Source organism: Pseudophryne corroboree, chromosome 4 (assembly GCF_028390025.1).
Source record: "Pseudophryne corroboree isolate aPseCor3 chromosome 4, aPseCor3.hap2, whole genome shotgun sequence".
Taxonomy (NCBI): Eukaryota; Metazoa; Chordata; class Amphibia; order Anura; family Myobatrachidae; genus Pseudophryne; species Pseudophryne corroboree.
Window position 1 is genome coordinate 737,325,413 of NC_086447.1, and position 24,653 is coordinate 737,350,065.

Genomic DNA, 24,653 nt, shown 5'->3' on the forward strand with positions numbered 1-24,653 from the left:
AGAGGATGCTGGGACTCCGTAAGGACCATGGGGATAGACGGGCTCCGCAGGAGACATGGGCACTTTAAGAAAGACTTTGGATCTGGGTGTGCACTGGCTCCTCCCTCTATGCCCCTCCTCCAGACCTCAGTTTGATACTGTGCCCAGTGGAGACTGGGTGCTTTCAGGGAGCTCTCCTGAGTTTCCTGTAAAAGAAAGTATTTTAGTTAGGTTTTTTATTTTCAGGGAGCCTGCTGGCAACAGACTCCCTGCATCGAGGTACTGAGAAGAGAGAAACAGACCCACTTCTCTGAGTTTCAGGGCTCTGTTTCTTAGGCTACTGGACACCATTAGCTCCAGAGGGATCGGTATGCAGGTCTCACCCTCGCCGTCCGTCCCAGAGCCGCGCCGCCGTCCTCCTCGCAGAGCCGGAAGAAAGAAGCCGGGTGAGTTATGTGAGGAAAAGACTTCAGAGGCGGCAGAAGACATGATCTTCATAAGAGGTAACGCACAGCAGTGAAGCGGTGCGCCATTGCTCCCATTCACCTCACACACTTCGGTCACTGTAAGGGTACAGGGCGCAGGGGGGGGGGGGCACCCTGGGCAGCAATAAACACCTCAGGTGGCAAATACACATATATACATGTACAGCTGGGCACTGTACATGTATAAAAAGAACCCCCGCCATGTTATTAGTAAATTTGAGCGGGACAGAAGCCCGCCGCCGAGGGGGCGGGGCTTCTTCCTCAGCACTCACCAGCGCCATTTTCTCTGACGTCCTAGTGGATGCTGGGAACTCCGTAAGGACCATGGGGAATAGCGGGCTCCGAAGGAGGCTGGGCACTCTAGAAAGATTTATGACTACCTGGTGTGCACTGGCTCCTCCCACTATGACCCTCCTCCAAGCCTCAGTTAGATTTTGTGCCCGGCCGAGGTTGGATGCACACTAGGGGCTCTCCTGAGCCTTTAGAAAGAAAGATAGAAATTAGGTTTTTTATTTTCAGTGAGACCTGCTGGCAACAGGCTCACTGCAGCGAGGGACTAAGGGGAGAAGAAGCGAACCTGCCTGCTTGCAGCCAGCTTGGGCTTCTTAGGCTACTGGACACCATTAGCTCCAGAGGGATCGACCGCAGGCCCAGCCTTGGTGTTCGGTCCCGGAGCCGCGCCGCCGTCCCCCTTACAGAGCCAGAAGCAAGAAGAGGTCCGGAAAATCGGCGGCAGAAGACATCAGTCTTCACCAAGGTAGCGCACAGCACTGCAGCTGTGCGCCATTGCTCCTCACACACACTTCACACTCCGGTCACTGAGGGTGCAGGGCGCTGGGGGGGGGCGCCCTGAGAAGCAATAATAACACCTTGGCTGGCAAAAATACCACAATATATAGCCCCAGAGGCTATATATGTGGAAAATACCCCTGCCAGAATATAGGAAAAAGCGGGAGAATAGTCCGCGGAAAAGGGGCGGAGTTATCTCCCTCAGCACACTGGCGCTATTTCTCCTTCACAGATCCGCTGGAAGGAAGCTCCCTGGGTCTCCCCTGCAGTCTACACTACATAAAAGGGTAAAAAAGAGAGGGGGGGCACTAAATTTAGGCGCAGTATACAATTATATAGAAAAAGCAGCTATAGGGGACATAACTCAGTTAGTCCCTGCATTATATAGCGCTCTGGTGTGTGCTGGCATACTCTCACTCTGTCCCCCCAAAGGGCTTTTGTGGGTCCTGTCCTCTGGGAGCATTCCCTGTGTGTGTGCGGTGTGTCGGTACGGCTGTGTCGACATGTTTGATGAGGATAATGATGTGGAGACGGAGCAGATGCCTTTAGAAGGGATGTCACCCCCTGCGGGGCAGACACCTGTGTGGTTGAGCTTATGGAAAGAAATGAGTGCACGTATAGACTCCTTACATAAGAAATTTGACGACATGCCAAATGTGGGACAGCCGACTTCTCAGCTCGTGCCTGTCCAGGCGTCGCACAGGTCATCAGGGGCTCTAAAACGCCCGCTACCTCAGACCGCAGACCCAGATGTCGACACTGATACTGACACCAGTGTCGACGACGATGAGTCTAACCTGATGCCCACTAAGGCCATTCACTGCATGATTGAGGCAATGAAAGAGGTGTTACACATTTCTGATATAAATACAGGTACCACTAAAAAGGGTATTATGTTTGGGGAGAAAAAACTACCCGTAGTTTTTCCCCCATCAGATGAATTAAATGAAGTGTGTGAAGAAGCGTGGGCTTTCCCTGATAAAAAATTGGTAATTCCTAAGAAGGTACTAATGGCGTTCCCTTTCCCGCCAGAGGATAGGTCACGTTGGGAAACACCTCCTAAGGTGGATAAAGCGCTCACACGTTTGTCTAAAAAGGTGGCACTACCATCTCCGGATACGGCCGCCCTCAAGGAACCTGCTGATAGAAAGCAGGAGGCGATCCTGAAGTCTGTATATACACACTCAGGCATTATACTTAGGCCAGCTATTGCGTCAGCTTGGATGTGCAGTGCTGCCGCTGCGTGGTCAGATAAACTGTCAGAAAATATTGACACATTAGACAGAGACACGATCCTGCTAACCATAGACCATATCAAAGACTCAGTCTTATATATGAGAGATGCACAGAGGGAAATCTGCCGACTGGCATCTAAAGTAAGTGCATTGTCCATTTCTGCTAGGAGAGGCTTATGGACTCGCCAGTGGACAGGAGATGCAGATTCTAAAAGGCACATGGAAGTTTTGCCATATAAGGGTGAGGAATTATTTGGGGATGGTCTCTCGGACCTAGTTTCCACAGCAACGTCTGGGAAGTCAGCATTTTTACCCCATGTCCCCTCACAGCCTAAGAAGGCGCCGTTTTATCAGGTTCAGTCCTTTCGGACCCAGAAAAACAGGCGTGGAAAAGGTGGGTCTTTTCTGTCCAGAGGCAGAGGTAGGGGAAAAAGGCTGCAACAAACAGCAGGTTCCCAGGAGCAAAAGTCCTCCCCCGCTTCTTCTTCCAAGTCCGCCGCATGACGGTGGGGCTCCACAGGCGGAGCCAGGTACGGTGGGGGGCCGCCTCAAGAATTTCAGCGATCAGTGGGCTCGCTCACAGGTGGGTCCCTGGATCCTTCAAATAGTATCTCAGGGGTACAAACTGGAATTCGAGGCGTCTCCACCCCACCGGTTCCTAAAATCTGCCTTGCCGATTGCTCCCTCAGACAGGGAGGCGGTGCTAGCGGCAATTCACAAGCTGTATTCCCAGCAGGTGATAATCAAGGTACCCCTACTTCAACAAGGCCGGGGTTACTATTCCACACTATTTGTGGTACCGAAACCAGACGGTTCGGTGAGACCCATTTTAAATTTGAAATCCTTGAACACATACATAAAAAAATTCAAGTTCAAGATGGAATCGCTCAGGGCTGTTATTGCAAGCCTGGACGAGGGGGATTACATGGTATCCCTGGACATCAAGGATGCTTACTTGCATGTCCCCATTTACCATCCTCACCAGGAGTACCTCAGATTTGTGGTACAGGATTGCCATTACCAATTCCAGACGCTGCCGTTTGGACTGTCCACGGCACTGAGGGTATTTACCAAGGTTATGGCGGAAATGATGATACTCCTTCGAAAAAAGGGAGTTTTAATTATCCCGTACTTGGACGATCTCCTAATAAAAGCGAGGTCCAAGGAACAGTTGTTGGTGGGAGTAGCACTATCTCAGGAGGTGCTGCACCAGCACGGCTGGATTCTGAATATCCCAAAGTCACAGCTGGTTCCGACGACACGGCTACTGTTCCTGGGTATGATTCTGGATACAGTCCAGAGAAGAGTGTTTCTCCCGGAGGAGAAAGCCAGGGAGTTGTCATTTCTAGTCGGAGACCTCCTGAAACCAAAACAGGTATCAGTGCATCGCTGCACGCGGGTCCTGGGAAAGATGGTAGCTTCTTACGAAGCAATTCCCTTCGGCAGGTTCCATGCCAGAATCTTTCAGTGGGACCTGTTGGACCAGTGGTCCGGATCGCATCTTCAGATGCATCGCTTAATAACCCTGTCTCCAAGAACCAGGGTGTCTCTACTGTGGTGGCTGCAGAGTGCCCATCTTCTAGAGGGCCGCAGGTTCGGCATACAGGACTGGGTCCTGGTGACCACGGATGCCAGCCTTCGAGGCTGGGGGGCAGTCACACAGGGAAGAAACTTCCAAGGACTATGGTCGAGTCAGGAGACTTCCCTTCACATAAATATTCTGGAACTAAGGGCCATCTACAATGCCCTAAGTCAAGCAAAATCCCTGCTCCTACACCAGCCGGTTCTGATCCAGTCAGACAACATCACGGCAGTCGCCCATGTAAATCGACAGGGAGGCACAAGAAGCAGGATGGCGATGGCAGAAGCCACAAGAATTCTCCGATGGGCGGAGAATCATGTACTAGCACTGTCAGCAGTGTTCATTCCGGGAGTGGACAACTGGGAAGCAGACTTCCTCAGCAGACACGACCTCCACCCGGGAGAGTGGGGACTTCATCCAGAAGTTTTCCAGATGCTGGTAAACCTTTGGGAAAAACCACAGGTGGACATGATGGCGTCCCGCCTCAACAAAAAGTTAAAAAGATATTGCGCCAGGTCAAGGGACCCTTAGGCGATAGCTGTGGACGCTCTAGTGACACCGTGGGTGTACCAGTCGGTTTATGTGTTCCCTCCTCTGCCTCTCATACCAAAGGTATTGAGAATAATAAGAAAGCGAGGAGTAAACACAATTCTAGTGGTTCCGGATTGGCCAAGACGAGCGTGGTACCCGGAACTTCAAGAGATGCTCTCAGAGGACCCGTGGCCTCTACCGCTCAGACAGGACCTGCTACAGCAGGTCTGTTCCAAGACTTACCGCGGCTGTGTTTGACGGCATGGCGGTTGAACACCGGATCCTGAAGGAAAAGGGTATTCCGGAAGAAGTCATTCCTACGCTTATTACAGCCAGGAAAGATGTTACGGCAAAGCATTATCACCGCATATGGCGGAAATATGTTGCATGGTGCGAGGCAAAAAAGGCCCCAACAGAGGAATTTCAGCTGGGTCGATTTCTGCATTTCCTGCAAGCAGGAGTGAATATGGGCCTAAAGCTAGGCTCCATTAAAGTACAGATCTCGGCTCTGTCGATTTTCTTTCAAAAAGAACTAGCTTCAGTACCTGAAGTTCAGACATTTGTGAAAGGAGTGCTGCATATTCAGCCCCCGTTTGTGCCCCCTGTGGCACCTTGGGATCTCAACGTGGTGTTGAGTTTCTTAAAATCACATTGGTTTGAGCCACTAAAAACCGTGGATCTAAAATATCTCACGTGGAAAGTGGTCATGTTATTGGCCTTGGCTTCAGCCAGGCGAGTGTCAGAATTGGCAGCTTTATCATGTAAAAGCCCTTATCTGATTTTCCATATGGATAGGGCAGAATTGAGGACTCGTCCCCAGTTTCTACCTAAGGTGGTGTCAGCGTTTCACCTGAACCAGCCTATTGTGGTGCCTGCGGCTACTAAGGATTTGGAGGACTCCAAGTTGCTAGACGTTGTCAGGGCCCTGAAAATATATGTTTCCAGGACGGCTGGAGTCAGAAAATCTGACTCGCTGTTTATCCTGTATGCACCCAACAAGCTGGGTGCTCCTGCTTCTAAGCAGACTATTGCTCGCTGGATTTGTAGTACAATTCAGCTTGCACATTCTGTGGCAGGCCTGCCACAGCCAAAATCTGTAAATGCCCATTCCACAAGGAAGGTGGGCTCATCTTGGGCGGCTGCCCGAGGGGTCTCGGCTTTACAACTTTGCCGAGCAGCTACTTGGTCAGGGGCAAACACGTTTGCAAAATTCTACAAATTTGATACCTTGGCTGAGGAGGACCTAGAGTTCTCTCTTTCGGTGCTGCAGAGTCATCCGCACTCTCCCGCCCGTTTGGGAGCTTTGGTATAATCCCCATGGTCCTTACGGAGTTCCCAGCATCCACTAGGACGTCAGAGAAAATAAGAATTTACTCACCGGTAATTCTATTTCTCGTAGTCCGTAGTGGATGCTGGGCGCCCATCCCAAGTGCGGATTGTCTGCAATACTTGTAAATAGTTATTGTTAACTAAAGGGTTATTGTTGAGCCATCTGTTGAGAGGCTCAGTTGTTTTTCATACTGTCAAACTGGATATAGTATCACGAGTTGTACGGTGTGATTGGTGTGGCTGGTATGAGTCTTACCCGGGATTCAAAATCCTTCCTTATTATGTCAGCTCGTCCGGGCACAGTGTCCTAACTGAGGCTTGGAGGAGGGTCATAGTGGGAGGAGCCAGTGCACACCAGGTAGTCATAAATCTTTCTAGAGTGCCCAGCCTCCTTCGGAGCCCGCTATTCCCCATGGTCCTTACGGAGTTCCCAGCATCCACTACGGACTACGAGAAATAGAATTACCGGTGAGTAAATTCTTATTTTTTCTCCACAGCACCGCTGAGAGTAAGCTCCCCGGACTCTCCCCTGCTTGACACACAGTGAAAGAGGGTTTTAAAGTAGAGGGGGGGCACATAATTGGCGCATATACATTATACATAAGCGCTACTGGGTAAACATTCTGTGTTTTTTCCTGGGTCATATAGCGCTGGGGTGTGTGCTGGCATACTCTCTCTCTGTCTCTCCAAAGGGCCTGGTGGGGAACCTGTCTTCAGAAAAGAGCTTCCCTGTGTGTGTGTGGTGTGTCGGTACGCATGTGTCGACATCTCTGAGGTTGAAGGCTCACCTAAGGAGTAGGGGGAGTGTATGAATATTAGGTCTCCGTGGGCAGCGCCGACACCTGACTGGATGGATATGTGGAATGTTTTAAATGCTAATGTTAATTTATTGCACAAAAGATTAGACAAAGCTGAAGCTAGGGTACACTCAGGGAGTCAACCCATGTCTGTCCCTATGTCGCCGGGACCTTCGGGGTCTCAGAAGCGCCCACTATCCCAAATAGTTGACACAGATACCGACGCGGATTCAGACTCCAGTGTCGACTACGATGATGCAAAATTGCAGCCAAGGGTGGCTAAATGTATTCGATATATGATTATCGCAATTAAAGATGTTTTGCATATTACTGAGGAACCCCCTGTCCCTGACACGAGGGTACACATGTATAAGGGAAAGAAACCTGAGGTCACCTTTCCCTCCTCACATGAGCTGAACGAATTATGCGAAAAAGTGTGGGAAACTCCAGACAAAAAACTGCAGATTCCCAAAAGGATTCTAACAGCGTATCCTTTCCCGTCACAGGACAGAATACGGTGGGAATCCTCCCCTAGGGTAGACAAAGCTTTGAAACGCTTATCAAAAAAGATAGCGCTCCCGTCCCAAGATACGTCTACCCTCAAGGATCTTGCTGACCGCAAGCAGGAGGTTACCTTGAAGTCCATTTACACTCATTCTGGTACGTTGCTCAGGCCGGCAATTGCGTCGGCCTGGGTTTGTAGTGCTGTAGCAGCATGGACAGATTCTTTATCAGCGGATATTGAGACCCTTGATAAGGATACCATTTTAATGACCCTAGGGCATATAAAAGATGCTGTCTTATATATGAGGGATGCTCAAAGAGACATTAGTTTACTGGGTTCCAGAATAAACGCTATGTCCATTTCTGCTAGGCGAGTCTTATGGACCCGACCGTGGACGGGGGATGCCGACTCAATGAGGCATATGGAGTTTTTGCCGTACAAGGGTGAGGAATTGTTTGGAGAGGGCCTCTCGGACCTCGTCTCCACAGCTACGGCAGGTAAATCGAATTTTTTGCCTTATGTTCCCTCACAATCTAAGAAAGCGCCTCATTATCAAATGCAGTCCTTTCGTTCAAATAAAAGCAAAAGAGTACGTGGATCGTCCTTTCTTGCCAGGGGTAAGGGCAGAGGAAAAAAGCTGCACAACACAGCTAGTTCCCAGGAACAGAAGTCCTCCCCGGCCTCTGCAAAATCCACCGCATGACGCTGGGGCTCCCCTGAGGGAGTCCGCTCCAGTCGGGGCACGTCTTCGACTTTTCAGCCACATCTGGGTTCAATCATAGGTGGATCCCTGGGCAATGGAAATTGTTTCCCAGGGATACAGGCTGGAATTCGAAGAGGTGCCTCCTCGCCGGTTTTTCAAATCGGCGCTACCAACTTCTCCCCTGGAAAGGGAGATAGTGTTACAGGCGATTCAAAAATGGTGTCTTCAACAAGTGGTGGCCGAGGTTCCCCTGCTTCAGAGGGGGAAGGGGTACTACGAAACCCTGTTTGTGGTCCCGAAACCGGACGGTTCGGTCAGACCCATTTTGAATTTAAAATCCCTGAACCTTTACTTAAAACGGTTCAAGTTCAAGATGGAATCGCTCAGAGCGGTCATCGCCAGCCTGGAAGGGATGGATTTTATGGTATCGCTGGACATAAAGGATGCATACCTGCATGTTCCCATATATCCTCCTCATCAGGCGTACCTGAGATTTGCGATACAGGATTGTCATTACCAATTTCAGACGTTGCCATTTGGGCTTTCCACGGCCCCGAGAATTTTCACCAAGGTAATGGCGGAAATGATGGTACCCCTGCGAAAGCAGGGTGTCACAATTATCCCGAACTTGGACGATCTCCTCATAAAAGCGAGATCACGGGAGAAGTTGCAGAACAGCGTATCCCTTTCACTGAAGGTGTTACAGCGACACGGCTGGATTCTCAATATTCCAAAGTCGCAGCTGGATCCTACGACTCGCCTGTCCTTCTTGGGCATGATTCTGGACACAGACCAGAAAATGGTTTTTCTTCCGGAAGAAAAAGCGCAGGAACTCATGACTCTAGTCAAGAACCTGTTGAAGCCGAAACAAGTGTCAGTGCATCATTGCACTCAAATCCTGGGAAAAATGGTGGCGACATACGAAGCCATTCCCTTCGGCAGGTTCCATGCAAGGACTTTCCAGTGGGACCTATTGGACAAATGGTCCGGGTCACATCTGCACATGCATCAGCGGATCACCCTGTCCCCCAGGGCCAGGGTTTCTCTCCTGTGGTGGCTGCAGAGTGCTCACCTTCTAGAGGGCCGCAGGTTCGGCATTCAGGATTGGATCCTGGTGACCACGGACGCGAGCCTCCGCGGTTGGGGCGCAGTCACACAGGGAAGAAATTTCCAAGTCCTTTGGTCAAGTCAAGAGACTTGTCTTCACATCAACATCCTGGAACTGAGGGCCATATTCAACGCCCTACGTCAAGCGGAGACCTTACTTCGCGACCGACGGTGCTGATTCAGTCGGACAACGTCACCGCAGTAGCTCATGTAAACGGCCAAGGCGGCACAAGGAGCAGAGTGGTGATGGCGGAAGCCACAGAATTCTTCGCTGGGCGGAGAATCATGTAAGTGCACTGTCAGCAGTGTTCATTCCGGGAGTGGACAACTGGGAAGCAGACTTCCTCAGCCGACACGACCTGCATCCAGGAGAGTGGGGACTTCATCAGGAAGTCTTCGCACAGATTGCAAGTCGGTGGGGATTGCCCCAAATAGACATGATGGCGTCCCGTCTCAACAAAAAGCTACAAAGGTATTGCGCCAGGTCAAGAGATCCTCAGGCGGTAGCTGTGGACGCCCTAGTGATACCGTGGGTGTTCCAGTCGGTCTATGTATTTCCTCCTCTTCCTCTCATACCCAAGGTATTGAGAATAATAAGAAAAAGAGGAGTGAGAACAATACTCATTGTTCCGGATTGGCCACGAAGGACCTGGTATCCGGATCTCTGCAGGAAATGCTCACAGAAGATCCGTGGCCTCTTCCTCTAAGACAGGACCTGTTGCAACAAGACTTACCGCGGCTGCGTTTGACGGCATGGCGGTTGAACGCCGGATCCTAGCGGAAAAAGGTATTCCGGATGAGGTCATTCCTACGCTAATACAGGCTAGGAAGGGCGTGACATCTAAACATTATCACCGGATATGGTGAAAATATGTTTCTTGGTGCGAGGCCAGGAATGCTCCTACGGAAGAATTCCAACTAGGCCGTTTTCTTCACTTTCTACAGACTGGAGTGAATTTGGGCCTAAAGTTAGGCTCCATTAAAGTTCAGATTTCGGCCTTATTCATTCTCTTTCAAAAGGAATTGGCCTCTCTGCCTGAAGTACAGACTTTTGTGAAGGGAGTACTGCATATTCAGCCTCCTTTTGTGCCTCCGGTGGCGCCTTGGGACCTTAACGTGGTGTTAAGTTTTCTTTTAGTCACATTGGTTTGAACCACTTCAAACAGTGGAGTTGAAATATCTCACTTGGAAGGTGGTCATGTTGTTAGCCTTGGCTTCGGCTAGGCGAGTTTCGGAATTGGCGGCTTTATCACATAAAAGCCCCTATCTGGTTTTCCATATGGATAGAGCGGAATTGCGGACCCGTCCTCAATTCCTACCTAAGGTGGTCTCATCCTTTCATATGAACCAACCTATTGTCGTGCCTGTGGCTACACGGGACTTGGAAGATTTACGTGGCCAGAAAGGCTAGGATCAGAAAAACAGAAGCACTGTTTGTCCTATATGCAGCCAACAAGGTTGGCGGCCCTGCTTCAAAACAGACTATTGCTCGCTGGATCTGTAACACGATTCAGCAGGCGCATTCTACGGCAGGATTGCCGGTACCAAAATCGGTTAAGGCCCATTCCACTAGGAAGGTGGGCTCGTCTTGGGCGGCTGCCCGAGGGGTCTCGGCACTACAACTGTGCCGAGCTGCTACTTGGTCGGGTTCAAACACCTTTGCAAAGTTCTATAAGTTTGATACCCTGGCTGAGGAGGACCTCCTGTTTGCTCAATCGGTGCTGCAGAGTCATCCGCACTCTCCCGCCCGGGAGCTTTGGTATAATCCCCATGGTCCTTACGGAGTCCCAGCATCCTCTAGGACGTTAGAGAAAATAAGATTTTAAACCTACCGGTAAATCTTTTTCTCGTAGTCCGTAGAGGATGCTGGGCGCCCGTCCCAAGTGCGGACTATTTCTGCAAGACTTGTATATAGTTGTTGCTTTCATAAGGGTTATGTTATAGTTTAGTCGGTTATGGACCGATGATTTGTTGTTGTTCATACTGTTAACTAGATTGTATATCACAGGTTATACGGTGTGATTGGTGTGGCTGGTATGAATCTTGCCCTTAGATTAACTAAAATCCTTTCCTCGTACTGTCCGTCTCCTCTGGGCACAGTTTCTCTAACTGAGGTCTGGAGGAGGGGCATAGAGGGAGGAGCCAGTACACACCCAGATCCAAAGTCTTTCTTAAAGTGCCCATGTCTCCTGCGGAGCCCGTCTATCCCCATGGTCCTTACGGAGTGCCAGCATCCTCTACGGACTACGAGAAAAAGATTTACCGGTAGGTTTAAAATCTTATTTTTTAGGTCCCTGCCCTCACCCTCGCTATGCCTCCCACCTCAATGCCCCTACTCTCACCCTCCCTGTAGCTCCCCCCTCAGGTGCCCTCACCGTCCCTCTAACTCCTCCCTCAGCCGGCGTCCATGCCCTTACCATCCCTCTAACTCCTCCCTCAGCGTCCATGCCATCATCTTCCCTGTAACTCCCCCCTTAGTGCCTCACCCTCTATGTAGCTCCCCCCACAGGTGCCCTCACCATCTCTGTAACTCCCCACTCACCCTCCCTGTAACTCTCCCCTCAGCACCCTTACCATTACCCTCCCTGTAACTCCCCCCACGGTGCTTCTCCCATCACCCTCCATGTAGCTCTCCCCTCAGTGTGCCCTCACCCTCCCTCTAACTCCTTCCTCAGTGTCCCATCATTTACCCTCCCTCTAACCTCCTCCTCAGCATCCCTACCCTCATCCTCCCTGTAACTCCCCTCAGCGCCCCTCCCATCACCCTCCATGTAGCACCCCCCTCATTGTACTTTCACCCTCCCTGTAAATCCCCACTCAGAGTCCCAGCCTTTACCCTCCCTCTAACCTCCTCCTCAGCATCCCTACCCTCAACCTCCCTATAACTCCCCTTTCAGTGCCCCTGCCCTCACCCTCCATGTAGCTCCCTCCTCAGTTTGCCCTATCCCTCCCTGTAACTCCCCCCTCAGCATCCATGCCCTCACCCTCCATGTAACTCCCCCCTAGTGTGCCCTCGCCCTCCCTATGACTCCCCCCCCCCCCCCCCCCCAGCGTCTCAGCCCTCACCCATCATAACTCTCCCCGCAGCATCCCGACCGCCACCCTCCCTGTAACTCCCCCCTCAGTGTAGCCATACCCTCCCTGTATCTCCCCCCTCAGCATCCAAGCCCTCAACCTCCCTGTAACTCTACCCGCAGCATCCAAGCCCTCAACCTCCCTGTAACTACCCCGGCAGCATCCAAGCCCTCAACCTCCCTGTAACTACCCCGGCAGCATCCAAGCCCTCAACCTCCCTGTAACTCCCCCCTCAGCATCCATGCTCTCACCCTCCCTGTATCTCCCCCCTCACCCTCCCTGTAACTCCCCTCTCAGTGTCCCTGCCCTTGCCCTCCGTTACTCCCCCTCAGCGTCTCTGCCCTCACCCTCCCTGTAACTCCCCCCTCAGCGTCCCTGCCCTCACCTCCCTGTATCTCCCCCCTCAGCGTCCCTGCCCTCACCCTCCCTGTATCTCCCCCCTCACCCTCCCTGTAACTCCCCTCTCAGTGTCCCTGCCCTTGCCCTCCGTTACTCCCCCTCAGCGTCTCTACCCTCTCCCTCCCTGTAACTCCCCCCTCAGCATCCATGCTCTCACCCTCCCTGTATCTCCCCCCTCACCCTCCCTGTAACTCCCCTCTGTGTCCCTGCCCTTGCCCTCCGTTACTCCCCCTCAGCGTCTCTGCCCTCTCCCTCCCTGTATCTCCCCCCTCAGCGTCCCTGCCCTCACCCTCCCTGTATCTCCCCCCTCAGTGCCCCTCACCCTCCCTCTAAATCCCCCGTCAGCGTCCCTGCCCTCTCCCTCCCTGTATCTCCCCCCTCAGCGTCCCTGCCCTCACCCTCCCTGTATCTCCCCCCTCAGTGCCCCTCACCCTCCCTCTAAATCCCCCGTCGGCGTCCCTGCCCTCACCCTCAGACAGTGCTGGGGATAATAACTTAAAAAATAAAAAATAAACCCAGGTAATGCTGGACATAAGTATATAAGGGGCACTATGTGCAGTGTAATGTGAATAAGATTGTGCTACAGTGTGGCATCATTTGAGTTGGAGGTACTATTGTGAGGTGATATTGTGTGTCAACACCCCTTCCTTGTGAGACCACACCGCTCTTGTGGTGCTTGTTGTCTCTTTATGAGTTAAGGGAGGGAGGGCGCAATTTAATAGTTTGCTGGAGGGCGCCGAACACCCTTGCACCGGCCCTGTCTACACAAACTGTAATTTGACATATGTTGCTGCTGCCACTGGCTGTACACTAAACAGTTTGCATATATTGAGGTTTATTAAGCCTTTTTCATATACACAGTCCTACACTTTCTTACAAATGATTGATCTCCGGATAGGGGGTTCTCATATTATTGCATCACATGGTGGACACTGGAGCAGTGGTGAGTACAGGACTGGGCACCAGGGATTTAACATTCATTCTCCACTAGGGAAGCACTGGGTATAGCCTGAAGAGGAGAGAGGGCCTGGGCACCAGTCTCTCACATATATATATATATATATATATATATATATATATATATATATATATATATATATATATATATATATATATATATATAATACAAAATTGGTAAGGTCGGCACTCCCTCAAATAATGACAGCTGCCCCGGTGCCTTCCTAATGTCCGATGTATAACAGTTCTAATCTTCTAGAGAGGGATATGCATCCGTCCACTCCCAATATGTGAAGAACAGGCGGCACTCAAAGGGGCTTCATGAAAAATCAGTGTATTGAAAAAATCAAATCCGTGGCACATTGCGCCAACGTTTCAGCGCCACGCAGGGCATATATATATATATATATTATATAAATATTATATATTATATAAACCAAATATGCGGGCAAAAGAATAAGTGTCCAGATATTCAGCACCCTCCTCTCCAATTAAGTTAAATTGTTGTTTCTCATCTCAATCAAAGGGAATACAGGACCTCAAGAAGCATACATGGGCCCTCATTCCGAGTTGTTCGCTCGGTAAAAATCTTCGCATCGCAGCGATTTTCCGCTTAATGCGCATGCGCAATGTCCGCACTGCGACTGCGCCAAGTAAATTTGCTATGCAGTTAGGAATTTTACTCACGGCTTTTTCATCGTTCTGGCGATCGTAATGTGATTGACAGGAAATGGGTGTTACTGGGCGGAAACAGGCCGTTTTATGGGCGTGTGGGAAAAAACGCTACCGTTTCCGGAAAAAACGCAGGAGTGGCTGGAGAAACGGGGGAGTGTCTGGGCGAACGCTGGGTGTGTTTGTGACGTCAAACCAGGAACGACAAGCACTGAAATGATCGCAGATGCCGAGTAAGTCTGGAGCTACTCAGAAACTGCTACGAGGTGTGTAATCGCAATATTGCAAATACATCGTTCGCAATTTTAATATGCTAAGATTCACTCCCAGTAGGCGGCGGCTTAGCATGAGCAAATCTGCTAAAATTCACTTGCGAGCGAACAACTCGGAATGAGGGCCATGATGTGGAACTTAATGACAATGTTTTTTTACTCTGTACTGTTTATTACTAATACAATTTCTAATAGTAAATTTCGGTGGTGTTCATTCACATTGATCGTAAGAAATTCTAACTGTTTTCTCTTTCCACTTTTGTCATTACCAGAAAAAGTTGGAACAGACTTTTGCAAATCAGGTATGTACTATACATCCATCCATCCACTTTGTGCACGGTCAACTCACATTATTATGATAACCTCCTACACTAGACGTTGGCAGCGCGTAGCCCAAGTACGTCACATGTTGTGCGCTGACTTGGTGGGTATATAAGGTGTGCAATGGATACATATCACTCGTTGCTGTCATGGGTAAAAGGGGAGATTTATCAGAGTTGCATAAAGGGATGATTATCTGCTTTCTGCCCAAGGGTGGTAGTGTTTTTTTAAACTGCGCAGTTTGTGAATTGTTCTCGTGCTGTTGTGGTGAAGGTGTATCGTGACTGGGCAAATGGCACCATTGTAAATAGCTGATGTGGAAACTGCGGAGCACCACGTGCCATTGATGTGCAAGGTGTGTGAGGGTCGACCAACACGCAGTGGAGCAGTTTACCATCAAAATGAACCTGGAGGCCACCAGACATGTCTGAAAGGACAGTTCAGCGAACCCTGCTGCGTATGGGGCTCCGAAGCTGTTACTGTAGCTATTAGCTGGTGGTCATAATAATGTGACTCAACTGTGTATCTTATAGTTGTGGGGGATGACATTATTCCTTTTAATACACAAGTGTAAATAAAAAACAAAACCAGAAACCACAAGATAATTCTATTAGGTGTTACTCATGTCCAGATGTGTTTCACGGACTGTTATGCATATCTTAATGTCCACATTCTAAATTAATAAAGTGACATACAGTAACTACAGTACTCTGCACATACAAGTTGTGATTTGGGGAAATTACCGGACTTTTTCCCAAATGTAAGGATATATTTTAGAGGCTATGTAAAAGTGTCCACTATACCACACCACATGGGGGACAATCCTGGCAAGGTCACTCTTGATCCCTGTCCATCCTGCTGCCATCACGGTCATTTATGTTGGTTAGAAGGTTTTTCTTTGCTACATCCTGTCATTTTGTAGGACTTCTCTAAAGTTTTCTGCTGGTTTTTAAGAAGTTGCCGTGTTGACTCTGGGCTGTATTTACCAAAGCCACCAAATTTAAAGCTGCACAAACATTCAGTATAAAACGTGGCATGCTTTACACTGAATGGTAGTGCCGCTTTCAATTTCCCCCCGAAACCCACAGAAAAGCTGTGACTTTTCGTAAATCTATTCTATTCTTGGAATGAAGCCATTGGTTTCAGGGCTATAGGCAGTGGTGTATTTATAATGGGTGCAGTGTGCACGCGGTGAACACTGTCCCCCTGGGTCCGGGGGGGGGGGGGGGGGGGTCCACACCGCACACCCTGCACCCATTTTTTAAATACCTCTTGAGTCCTCCGCCAGCGCAGCATCTCTCCACAAATCCCTGGTAAATGGCGCAGCAGTCATTTTTCCAGAGATTTGCGCATGTGCAAATGAAAGCCGCGATGTTCCCGATCGATATTTGGGGGGAAAAATATTTTTATTTTTTTATTTTTTTTAAGTAAAATGATTTGGGATAGGGTTAAATTTATGTTCTTCACCTAATTCACTCATAAAAAAAACCCGACAAATTCAGAGCGGTTTTTGGCAAAATAAATTGTCAGTAAATGATTAGACAATGATCAGGAAGTGTTTTTTTGGAAGAGATTGATTCCTTAAAGTTATTTCATTCTACGACTGAGACTGCACTTGGACAAATCCTGAAACAAAAAGCTATTTTGTTTTTTGGTACAACAGACTTGTAACCTTTCTGCATAAAGAATTAGTGTTTTTTCCTGACAAAGATTACTGTAACAAAACACCTTTCTGTTCTGTTCCCTGTTGATAAAGGAGAATTTCAGATATGACTCACCCCTAATCCAGTACTTCTGTGGCCAGGAGTTCTCAGTGGCCGTTCTTGGTAATTTGAAGAAAGACTGAAGTGTACATAAGGAAACCTTTTTTTCCTTTTCCACTTCTGTATGATGATCTTGCATACAAACAAAAAACAGAAAAACTACAAAAATGCAAGATCTTACAAAACCCTACGCTCTATGTGGCATCTGCAGTTAATATAATTTTATTAAAAGATGCTCTTGGATGACCCTTGTGGATATGTGCTTAGGTTAATCTATATATACAAAGCACATTTTTTCTGTTTTGTGATCCCATGGTACCTTTTACCAGTAATATCATTGCCTGAGTAATATCATAGTGCCTGAGCACTATGCTGCTGTAGGTCCAGTTATTGGATATACAATGAATAAACAAATATTCATACGCAGAATAATACTAATCTGGGTATACACTGGTGAGAACCAAAAACAGCTAGCAAAAGGAGAGTATCCACTTCACCCTACATTTGGATATGCAGAAAAATTATATTTTTCTTTCATCCAAAGGGGGACACTGGGACTATGGGTATAGTGGAGCTGCAAGGAGTCCTGGGCACCAAAGCGTTAACTTCCTTGGGAGCCACACAGGCTATTTTCTTCCTCTAAAGCCCATCTGAAGCTTGGAAAGCAGTTCTTGAATGGATTAGAAGATGTAACATCTTGTGATATTATGTATTCAGAAATGAGGAACAAGCAGCTTAATAGGCCAGTAAAAAGGTATTCTTTAACAAACATAAATTACTAATGACGGTATGAAGTAGCACCACAGTTTATTTAAAATATAAAGATCACATACTTCAGCATCTGAACTCCCAGGCCAGTTGTCCCGTTGGATGATAAGACTAGCAGGTAGAAATGCACCCTAGCATACGTGAAAGAGTACTAAAGTTGGTTAAGCAATAAAGTATTACCGGTATATTGCCTTAAATCAGAATGATGGTTTCTTCAGAAGACGATGTCATTCTGAACAGAGAAATCTCATTTTTTGGAGATGCTTGCAATTCCATTTATTTGAAAGAAATACATTTACTACGAGCAGTTACTTACAATCCCATCTCTTCTGATTGTGGAGCACTCGCTTAAGAACAGAATTAGCTTTTGGCCAGTCAGGTGGGCGTCTCTCTATTTTAATTAGTCCCATTTGTCTTGAGCCTTTCGGGGCTAAGAAAAAAGAGAAAAAAAAAAGTGTCCACTGCCAGTAGTAGGATCTGTGCCTACAATATCTGTATTTCATTCCCGTTGAACTATACCTCTGTTACAGTTATCTGTAGAGAAGTTTTGTGTAGAAATAGTATGGTCTTTGGAAATGTATCTCTTGACTAAGTTGTGTTTTTTTTTTTTTTTTTTATCTTTCAGTCTAAGAATCCATCATCCAGTGCAAAGGTAAGGGCAGCTGGATATATACAATAGAAATGCTGTTTATAGCTTATAAATATCGTATATAAATGCATATGCAATTTTTATAAAATGTTATACATTTCCACTCTCGAGTTCTCACAGGAACTGAGGATGAGCCTGGTGTGAGTGAGCTGTGCCGAGTGGCAGAGCCGTAACTAAACATTTTGGTGCCCTGTGCCAGAAAGCGAATTGGTATGTGTCCCGTCCCCCCCCCCCCCCCCCCCCCTCCCCAGTCAAAATACAGACAGTGCGCCAAAAATATAGGGGTGTGGCTTCGCGGGGAAGGGGCGTGACCACATAGATGTACCAGTTCACATTACACCGCACAGTAGTGTCTATTGCTCAAATTACACCACACAGTGCTACCCCTTATACATGTTATACCTCACAGTAGTGCCCCTTATACACTTTGCAGCACACAGTAGTACCCCTTATACACATTACGCCACACAGTAGAGCTGCTTATACATCTTACACAACTGCAGAGCCCCTTGTACCAGGCAGTGCCCCTACACCTCATTCCTCCTCTTCCTCCTTCTCATGCTTCCTACCCCATGAAGGAAGTGTCAGTGAGCAGAGTGTGTGTCTGCACACCCCTCCCCCCCCTTCCCCAGTCTACCTTTTGTACATGTTGACCATTTGGGGTCAACCTATTGACTGTCAACTTTTCCCCCCCCCCCAAAAAAAATATATTTTATTGAGGTGTAGTACAAACCGTAATGCGTAGTACAAAAAGAAAAGACAGAGCCGTACATAGATGACAAGAAGTATGTGATCAAACAAATGTAAGACGGTGGCGGCATAGTCTTGAATCATACCTCAAATTTTCCATTTTCTAACATAGAACATATACATTAGAAAGTTGACCATTGTAGAGCATAATGAAATACAATGGAAAAAAAAATAAGAAGATACTTCTATAGAGCTATAACAGGTCTGATATAATAGGAATTTAAACATATAAAGGCGTCCATCTACGTGGGGGACGCATAACATAAACAATAAACATACAGAAAAAACAGTATCCGCCAAGGCCAGGGGACCATCGACCCATCCATGGAGAAATCAGCAGAGCAAGAAAAATTACAAAAGATGGAGATCCAAGAAAATGTAGGGAGGGAATGGGGGAGAACAAGAGGAGAAGAAAGAAAGAGAGAGAAAAAGGGAAAGGGACGGTATTAAAAGTAGTGTAGATTTATGGAAGGGAGACAGGAGGTCTATGATCTAGGAGTTGGTGACAGTACCATGTGGTGCAGTGGAAGCTTTGTTGGATAGCAAGTTTAGTGGAAGTGGGTAGTGTATGGATGCTTTTTCCCCAGCATTGAAATAATGCGGGAGTCAGAATCTCCTTATTAAGAGATGTCTCCAACCAATTCATTGTAAAAAGAAAAAGCAATCTAGAGGTTGCCATGGATAAGGTAGGAGGGGTGTCATGTATCCATTGTTGAAGTATAGATTTCCTCCCCACGGCTGATAGAAGTATCACTAGTTTTTTTTTATCAGGAGAGGGAATATTTGGCTGTCAAGGAGGTGTCTAAAGAGAGCCCAAGAAGCGGTACATTGGAAGTTGATGCCCAATTCAGAGGAATTATATGTCTGTAACTCGCCCCAGAATGTTTGTATGTAAGGGCAATGCCAGAAGCAATGCATAATATCAGCCACTGGTGTAGAGCACTTAATGCCGCAGAATCAGAGAGGCCCATTAAATGGCTCCGTTTTGGAGAAATGTAGGGGTATATGCAATTGCTGTCGAATTGCCGAAAATTTCGAAAAACGGGTAATTTTCGACACAAAAACCTGTCGAATTTGATTCGACAATGCAATACAGTACTTTTCGAGAAAAAAACCTGCCGTTTCATTTTCGACTTTTGGCAATTCGACTTTTTTTCAATTCGACATGTCTGCAATGTTAAAATGCGGCTTTTCGACAAAAGTATATTCAATTGAAGAATGTCGATTCGACAACAGTGCTTTTCGACAGACATTTCGTCATTTTCATTCCACCTCATTTTCCTGTCGTGATCTAATATTTTTTTTTAAAAAACATGAATTTTTTTGTATAAATAAATAATAAATGAATACACCGTTGGCGCTACCACCCTGTAAACTACAAAGTCATGTAATGTTCTTTTTAGTCCAAAAGAAAATTGTGCTTGCAGGATTCTCTTTTTTTCTTCTTTTTTCAACTGGATGTATCTTCTCCAGCGATCAATTCAGAATTTTCTTTATGTGTAGGTATTTCTCATAAAGAGAAAGAAAAGGGCACATATGGTGTAGTATTTTAAATGAAGATGAATTTATTTAAGTACATGTGCATTAATAAAAAGAAAGTGACAAATTCACTATGTGTTAAAATTGGAACCGTACCGTGTCGTGCTCCCAGCATGGAGCAATGAAAAGAGTATTTGAATGATCCATCCATCTGCACTCCAGGAATAAGGGAACCTTGCCAGGTCCTGCAGCCGGTGTCTTGCATGAAGGGAGGAGGGAGGAATTCCGGAACCTTCCATATTATACTCTTTTCATTGCTCCATGCTGGGAGCACGACACGGTACGGTTCCAATTTTAACACATAGTGAATTTGTCACTTTCTTTTTATTAATGCACATGTACTTAAATAAATTCATCTTCATTTAAAATACTACACTATATGTGCCCTTTTCTTTCTCTTTATGAGAAATACCTACACATAAAGAAAATTCTGAATTGATCGCTGGAGAAGATACATCCAGTTGAAAAAAGAAGAAAAAAAGAGAATCCTGCAAGCACAATTTTCTTTTGGACTAAAAAGAACATTACATGACTTTGTAGTTTACAGGGTGGTAGCGCCAACGGTGTATTCATTTATTATTTATTTATACACTAGCTTTTTGGGTGATTGGGAGTCACCAGAATACGCCCAGGCTGCTTTTTTCCTCCACCAAGCGCTATTCTCTGTTCCATATATATTTATTGTCTTCATGAATTTTTTTGTGCTTTTTTTATTGCTAATAGCATATCTATTTATATTAGAAGGGATTATCTACTTGGTTTGTCCTTAGGAGCCACAAGTATTATTTAATCGATTTTTAAAAAAAGTATATATATATATTTTTTTTTACTAACTACAATAATATGGAGAGATCCGTGCATGTTTTTAGGTTGAAAGGGGTGTGAAAGTGTTAAAATTCCTGAAAAAAAATGCGTTGGGTCCCCCCTCCTAAGCATAACCAGCCTCTGGCTCTTTGAGCCAGCCCTGGTTGTAAAAATACAGGAGAAAAAATGACAGGGGTTCCCCCGTATTTTAACAACCAGCACCCGGCTCTGCGTCCGGTCCTAGTGCAAAAAATACGGGGGACAAAAGACGTAGGGGTCCCCCGTATTTTTCACAACAGCATCGGGCTCCACTAGCCAGAGAGATAATGCCACAGCCGGGGGACACTTTTATATAGGTCCCTGCGGCCGTGGCATTAAATCCCCAACTAGTCACCCCTGGCCGGGGTACCCTGGAGGAGTGGGGACCCCTTAAATCAAGGCCCCCCCCCCCCCCTCCAGCCACCCAAGGGCCAGGGGTGAAGCCCGAGGCTGCCCCCCCCCCATCCAAGGGCGGCGGATGGGGAGCTGATAGCCATGTGTCAAAAAAAATATATTGTTTTTTGTAGCAGAACTACAAGTCTCAGCAAGCCTCCCCCGCAAGCTGGTACTTGGAGAACCACAAGTACCAGCATGCGGGGGAGAAACGGGCCCGCTGGTACCTGTAGTTCTACTACAAAAAAATACCCGAATAAAAACAGTACACACACACCGTGACAGTATAACTTTATTACATACATGCACACCTACATACATACATACATACTTACCTATGTTGACACGAAGAGTCGGTCCCCTTCTCCACGTAGAATCCATGGGGTACCTGTAAATAAAATTATACTCGCAACAATCCAGTGTAGGTCCTCTTCTTGTTTGTAATCCACGTACTTGGCAAAATTAAAAAAAACGGAAAACATGGGACCCCTTTCCCCGACTGGCGGGGCCACCCGTGACTGCTGTCAAAGAGGGTCCCTTCAGCCAATCAGGGAGTGCCACGTCATGGCACTCTTCTGATTGGCTGTGCGCGCCTGAGCTGTCAATCAGGCGGCGCACTCGAGATACACTGTAGCGCATAGGCGCTTCATTGTATCCACTGGTGGGAACTTTGCGGTCAGCGGTAGACCGCGAGGTTATGTGGGGTCACTCTTGTGGTCTACCACTGACCGCAAAGTCCATTTTGGAACAAGGCAGCAACATAACAAAATGTGGAAAAAGTGAAGCGATGTGAATATTTTTCGGATGCACGGTTTAGCCAGGATTCTGCATAGTCCTAGTTAGTTCTCCATGAATACCATCCATCTCCACCAGGTTGCAGTAAAATTCTAGGGTGGAATACAGACAGTCATGGGTGGAAACCATATTCCAATTGCATAGCTAGAATCTATTAATTTTACACCAAATATTCAGGAATTTATCCAAGGAATTTCTATCTGTGTAGATAAATCATGTCTGTCTGTCTGTCTGTCCTGTTGTCTCTTAAAATTATCTGTGCACTACTGTCAACCATCTGTAATCTAGCAATGTATACGTTTGGGTACCCCTTGTTCAAACTGTGCTTCCAGTGTGTCTTAGCTGGAGATAGGCAATAGAAATATAAAACTGGGAATGGCAAATTCTTCCTGTATCTCTTTTTAAAGTCTTACAGACACACTGCCCTTATATAGTTGTTGTATTGCGGAGACCTCATATTTTAGCCATAGTGTTGTCCTTTTAGCAGATACCCACTCCTTTCACCCACTATATTTCCAAACGGGTATGTCTGCTCCTCCCCTCCCACCATCTCTTGCACTGAATTCCTAATCTTTATTGCCTGTGCCCATAGATGGGCAAAATATTAAGGACGTTTGTCTGCCAGTGTAGCGTGTACGGGAGAATATCCATTAAAATATTTTGCTAACTCCCATTGTAAATCATAGAAATCAGTGTCCGTTATCCAGTGCGTTAAATGAGTCAATTTGTGGGCAAAATAATTTAACCTAAAGTGACAGCTCTAAACCTTTCATATAGTGAAGGTTTACAGTATATTGTCCAATCTGATGGAAAATACAAGTTGAAATAAACATAGCGGAATGCTGAAAAACCTGTAATAACTGAGGCTGAACCTTCATCTTAATTACGGTAGATCACTTCTCCACATGGCATACATCCAGAGCGTCAGCCAGGTATGAGCCTTGGCTTGTAAAAGTTCAATGAGTGGACAGATATTTAACCATACATAAACAATACGGTCAGTAGAGACCCAAATACAGAGATATTTAAAACATGAATTCCACTGAAGGGGAAACACATGCCCAAAACCTAAAGGGAGAAAGTGTCACTTTTTCCAATTTATTGTTAAGCCAGAGAAGCTGCCAAACTCACATACCACCTGCAATACAGTTGCCAGTAGCAATCCAGTCACACAGCTAATCAGAGTGTACAATTTCAGAAGATAAAATCTTTACGCAGTGGACAGGAGACAGATTAGGCTATAGGAGGGTCTTTCAAAGGTTTAGATATCGCCACTGTCAGAACCTCAGACATAGAATGTCAGAGTTTATTTATATTATTGAAAGTCTCCAGCAGTTTAGGATCTTAGAAAGCCCTGTGTTTCTTGTATAATTCAACTAGAAGCTCATACACCACAGGTTATTTGTCATTCGGGAATGAGCAACAGCAGTTTCTCCCTTCAAATGGGGAATATAAATTCACTGTACTAACTTCCAAAAGAACAGGTAAACAAATGTTTCCCAGATAAACCAGCACATCATCCACAGAATATTGCACCTTTGCTGCGTGTAGTATTTCATAATACTGGTGAAAACCTTTGTTATAGCAGGCATTGCAAATTACTTAACTCCTACCATATCCTGAATTAGCAAAATACCCTCCATCTGTCTATATCAGCATCTAAAACATTATAGTCCTTCATTTACACAACCTGCATGTCATGTGAGAGGGCTGTACTTTCACTGCACCTCCTCAGCACGTCCCTATTATATGTAGGAGGCTTACATTGGGCGTAAGTTCATACCAGACGCCCGGAGGCAAAATAGATGATGGCGCCCCCCCCCATTTACCACCAACACCACAGCAGCCAGGGCCGAACTAAGGGCCACATGGGCTTGGGTCAGAAAATGATCAGGGGCCTATTGTGGGAAGCAGAAGAGCTGTGATGTGTGAGTGTGACAAGTGCTGTGTGGGTATGGTCAGTGCCATGTAGGGGTGTACTGATTATTGAGACATGACACCCTCCAGATATAAATTATTTGAGAAAGGTATTGTCGGGCTGTATCAGTTGTAGTTTTCTTAATGGTGACAGGGAGATAGTGGGTGACTGAGGCAGGGGTGCCAGGGAGGTAGTGTGCTTGCAGAAAGATGGCGCCTATAGAATGCGACCCTGTCCCAGTGGTTTCCATCTCCGGCTTCCCACTCGCCTCACTGTGCGCTCTGGGTTCTCTCTGTGGGCAGTGCAGCTGGACTGCGAGCACATCTCGGGAGGCGACAGTGGGCAGCAGTCAGGATGGAGAAGGCAATGCGGCGCCCTCCACATCTGGTGCTGTAGGCAGCGTAATGGTCAGGATGGCCCTGTGAGTGATAGGGTGTGTGGACCACAGTGATGTTATTATTGACAGAAGCCTGTGTCTTCATAGGGAATGGGCAGTA

At 47.0% G+C, this 24,653-nt stretch overlaps 1 protein-coding gene across 1 annotated transcript in view; it reads left to right on the plus strand.

Moving 5' to 3' along the window:
• Positions 1-24,653, plus strand: part of TMEM87B (transmembrane protein 87B) — a 113,668-nt gene that overhangs the window by 48,294 nt on the left and 40,721 nt on the right. Inside the window, exons 5-6 of the mRNA XM_063918102.1 lie at positions 14,690-14,719; positions 17,895-17,921. Of these exons, the coding sequence (XP_063774172.1) occupies positions 14,690-14,719; positions 17,895-17,921 (57 nt within the window). The remainder of the gene's footprint in view (positions 1-14,689; positions 14,720-17,894; positions 17,922-24,653) is intronic.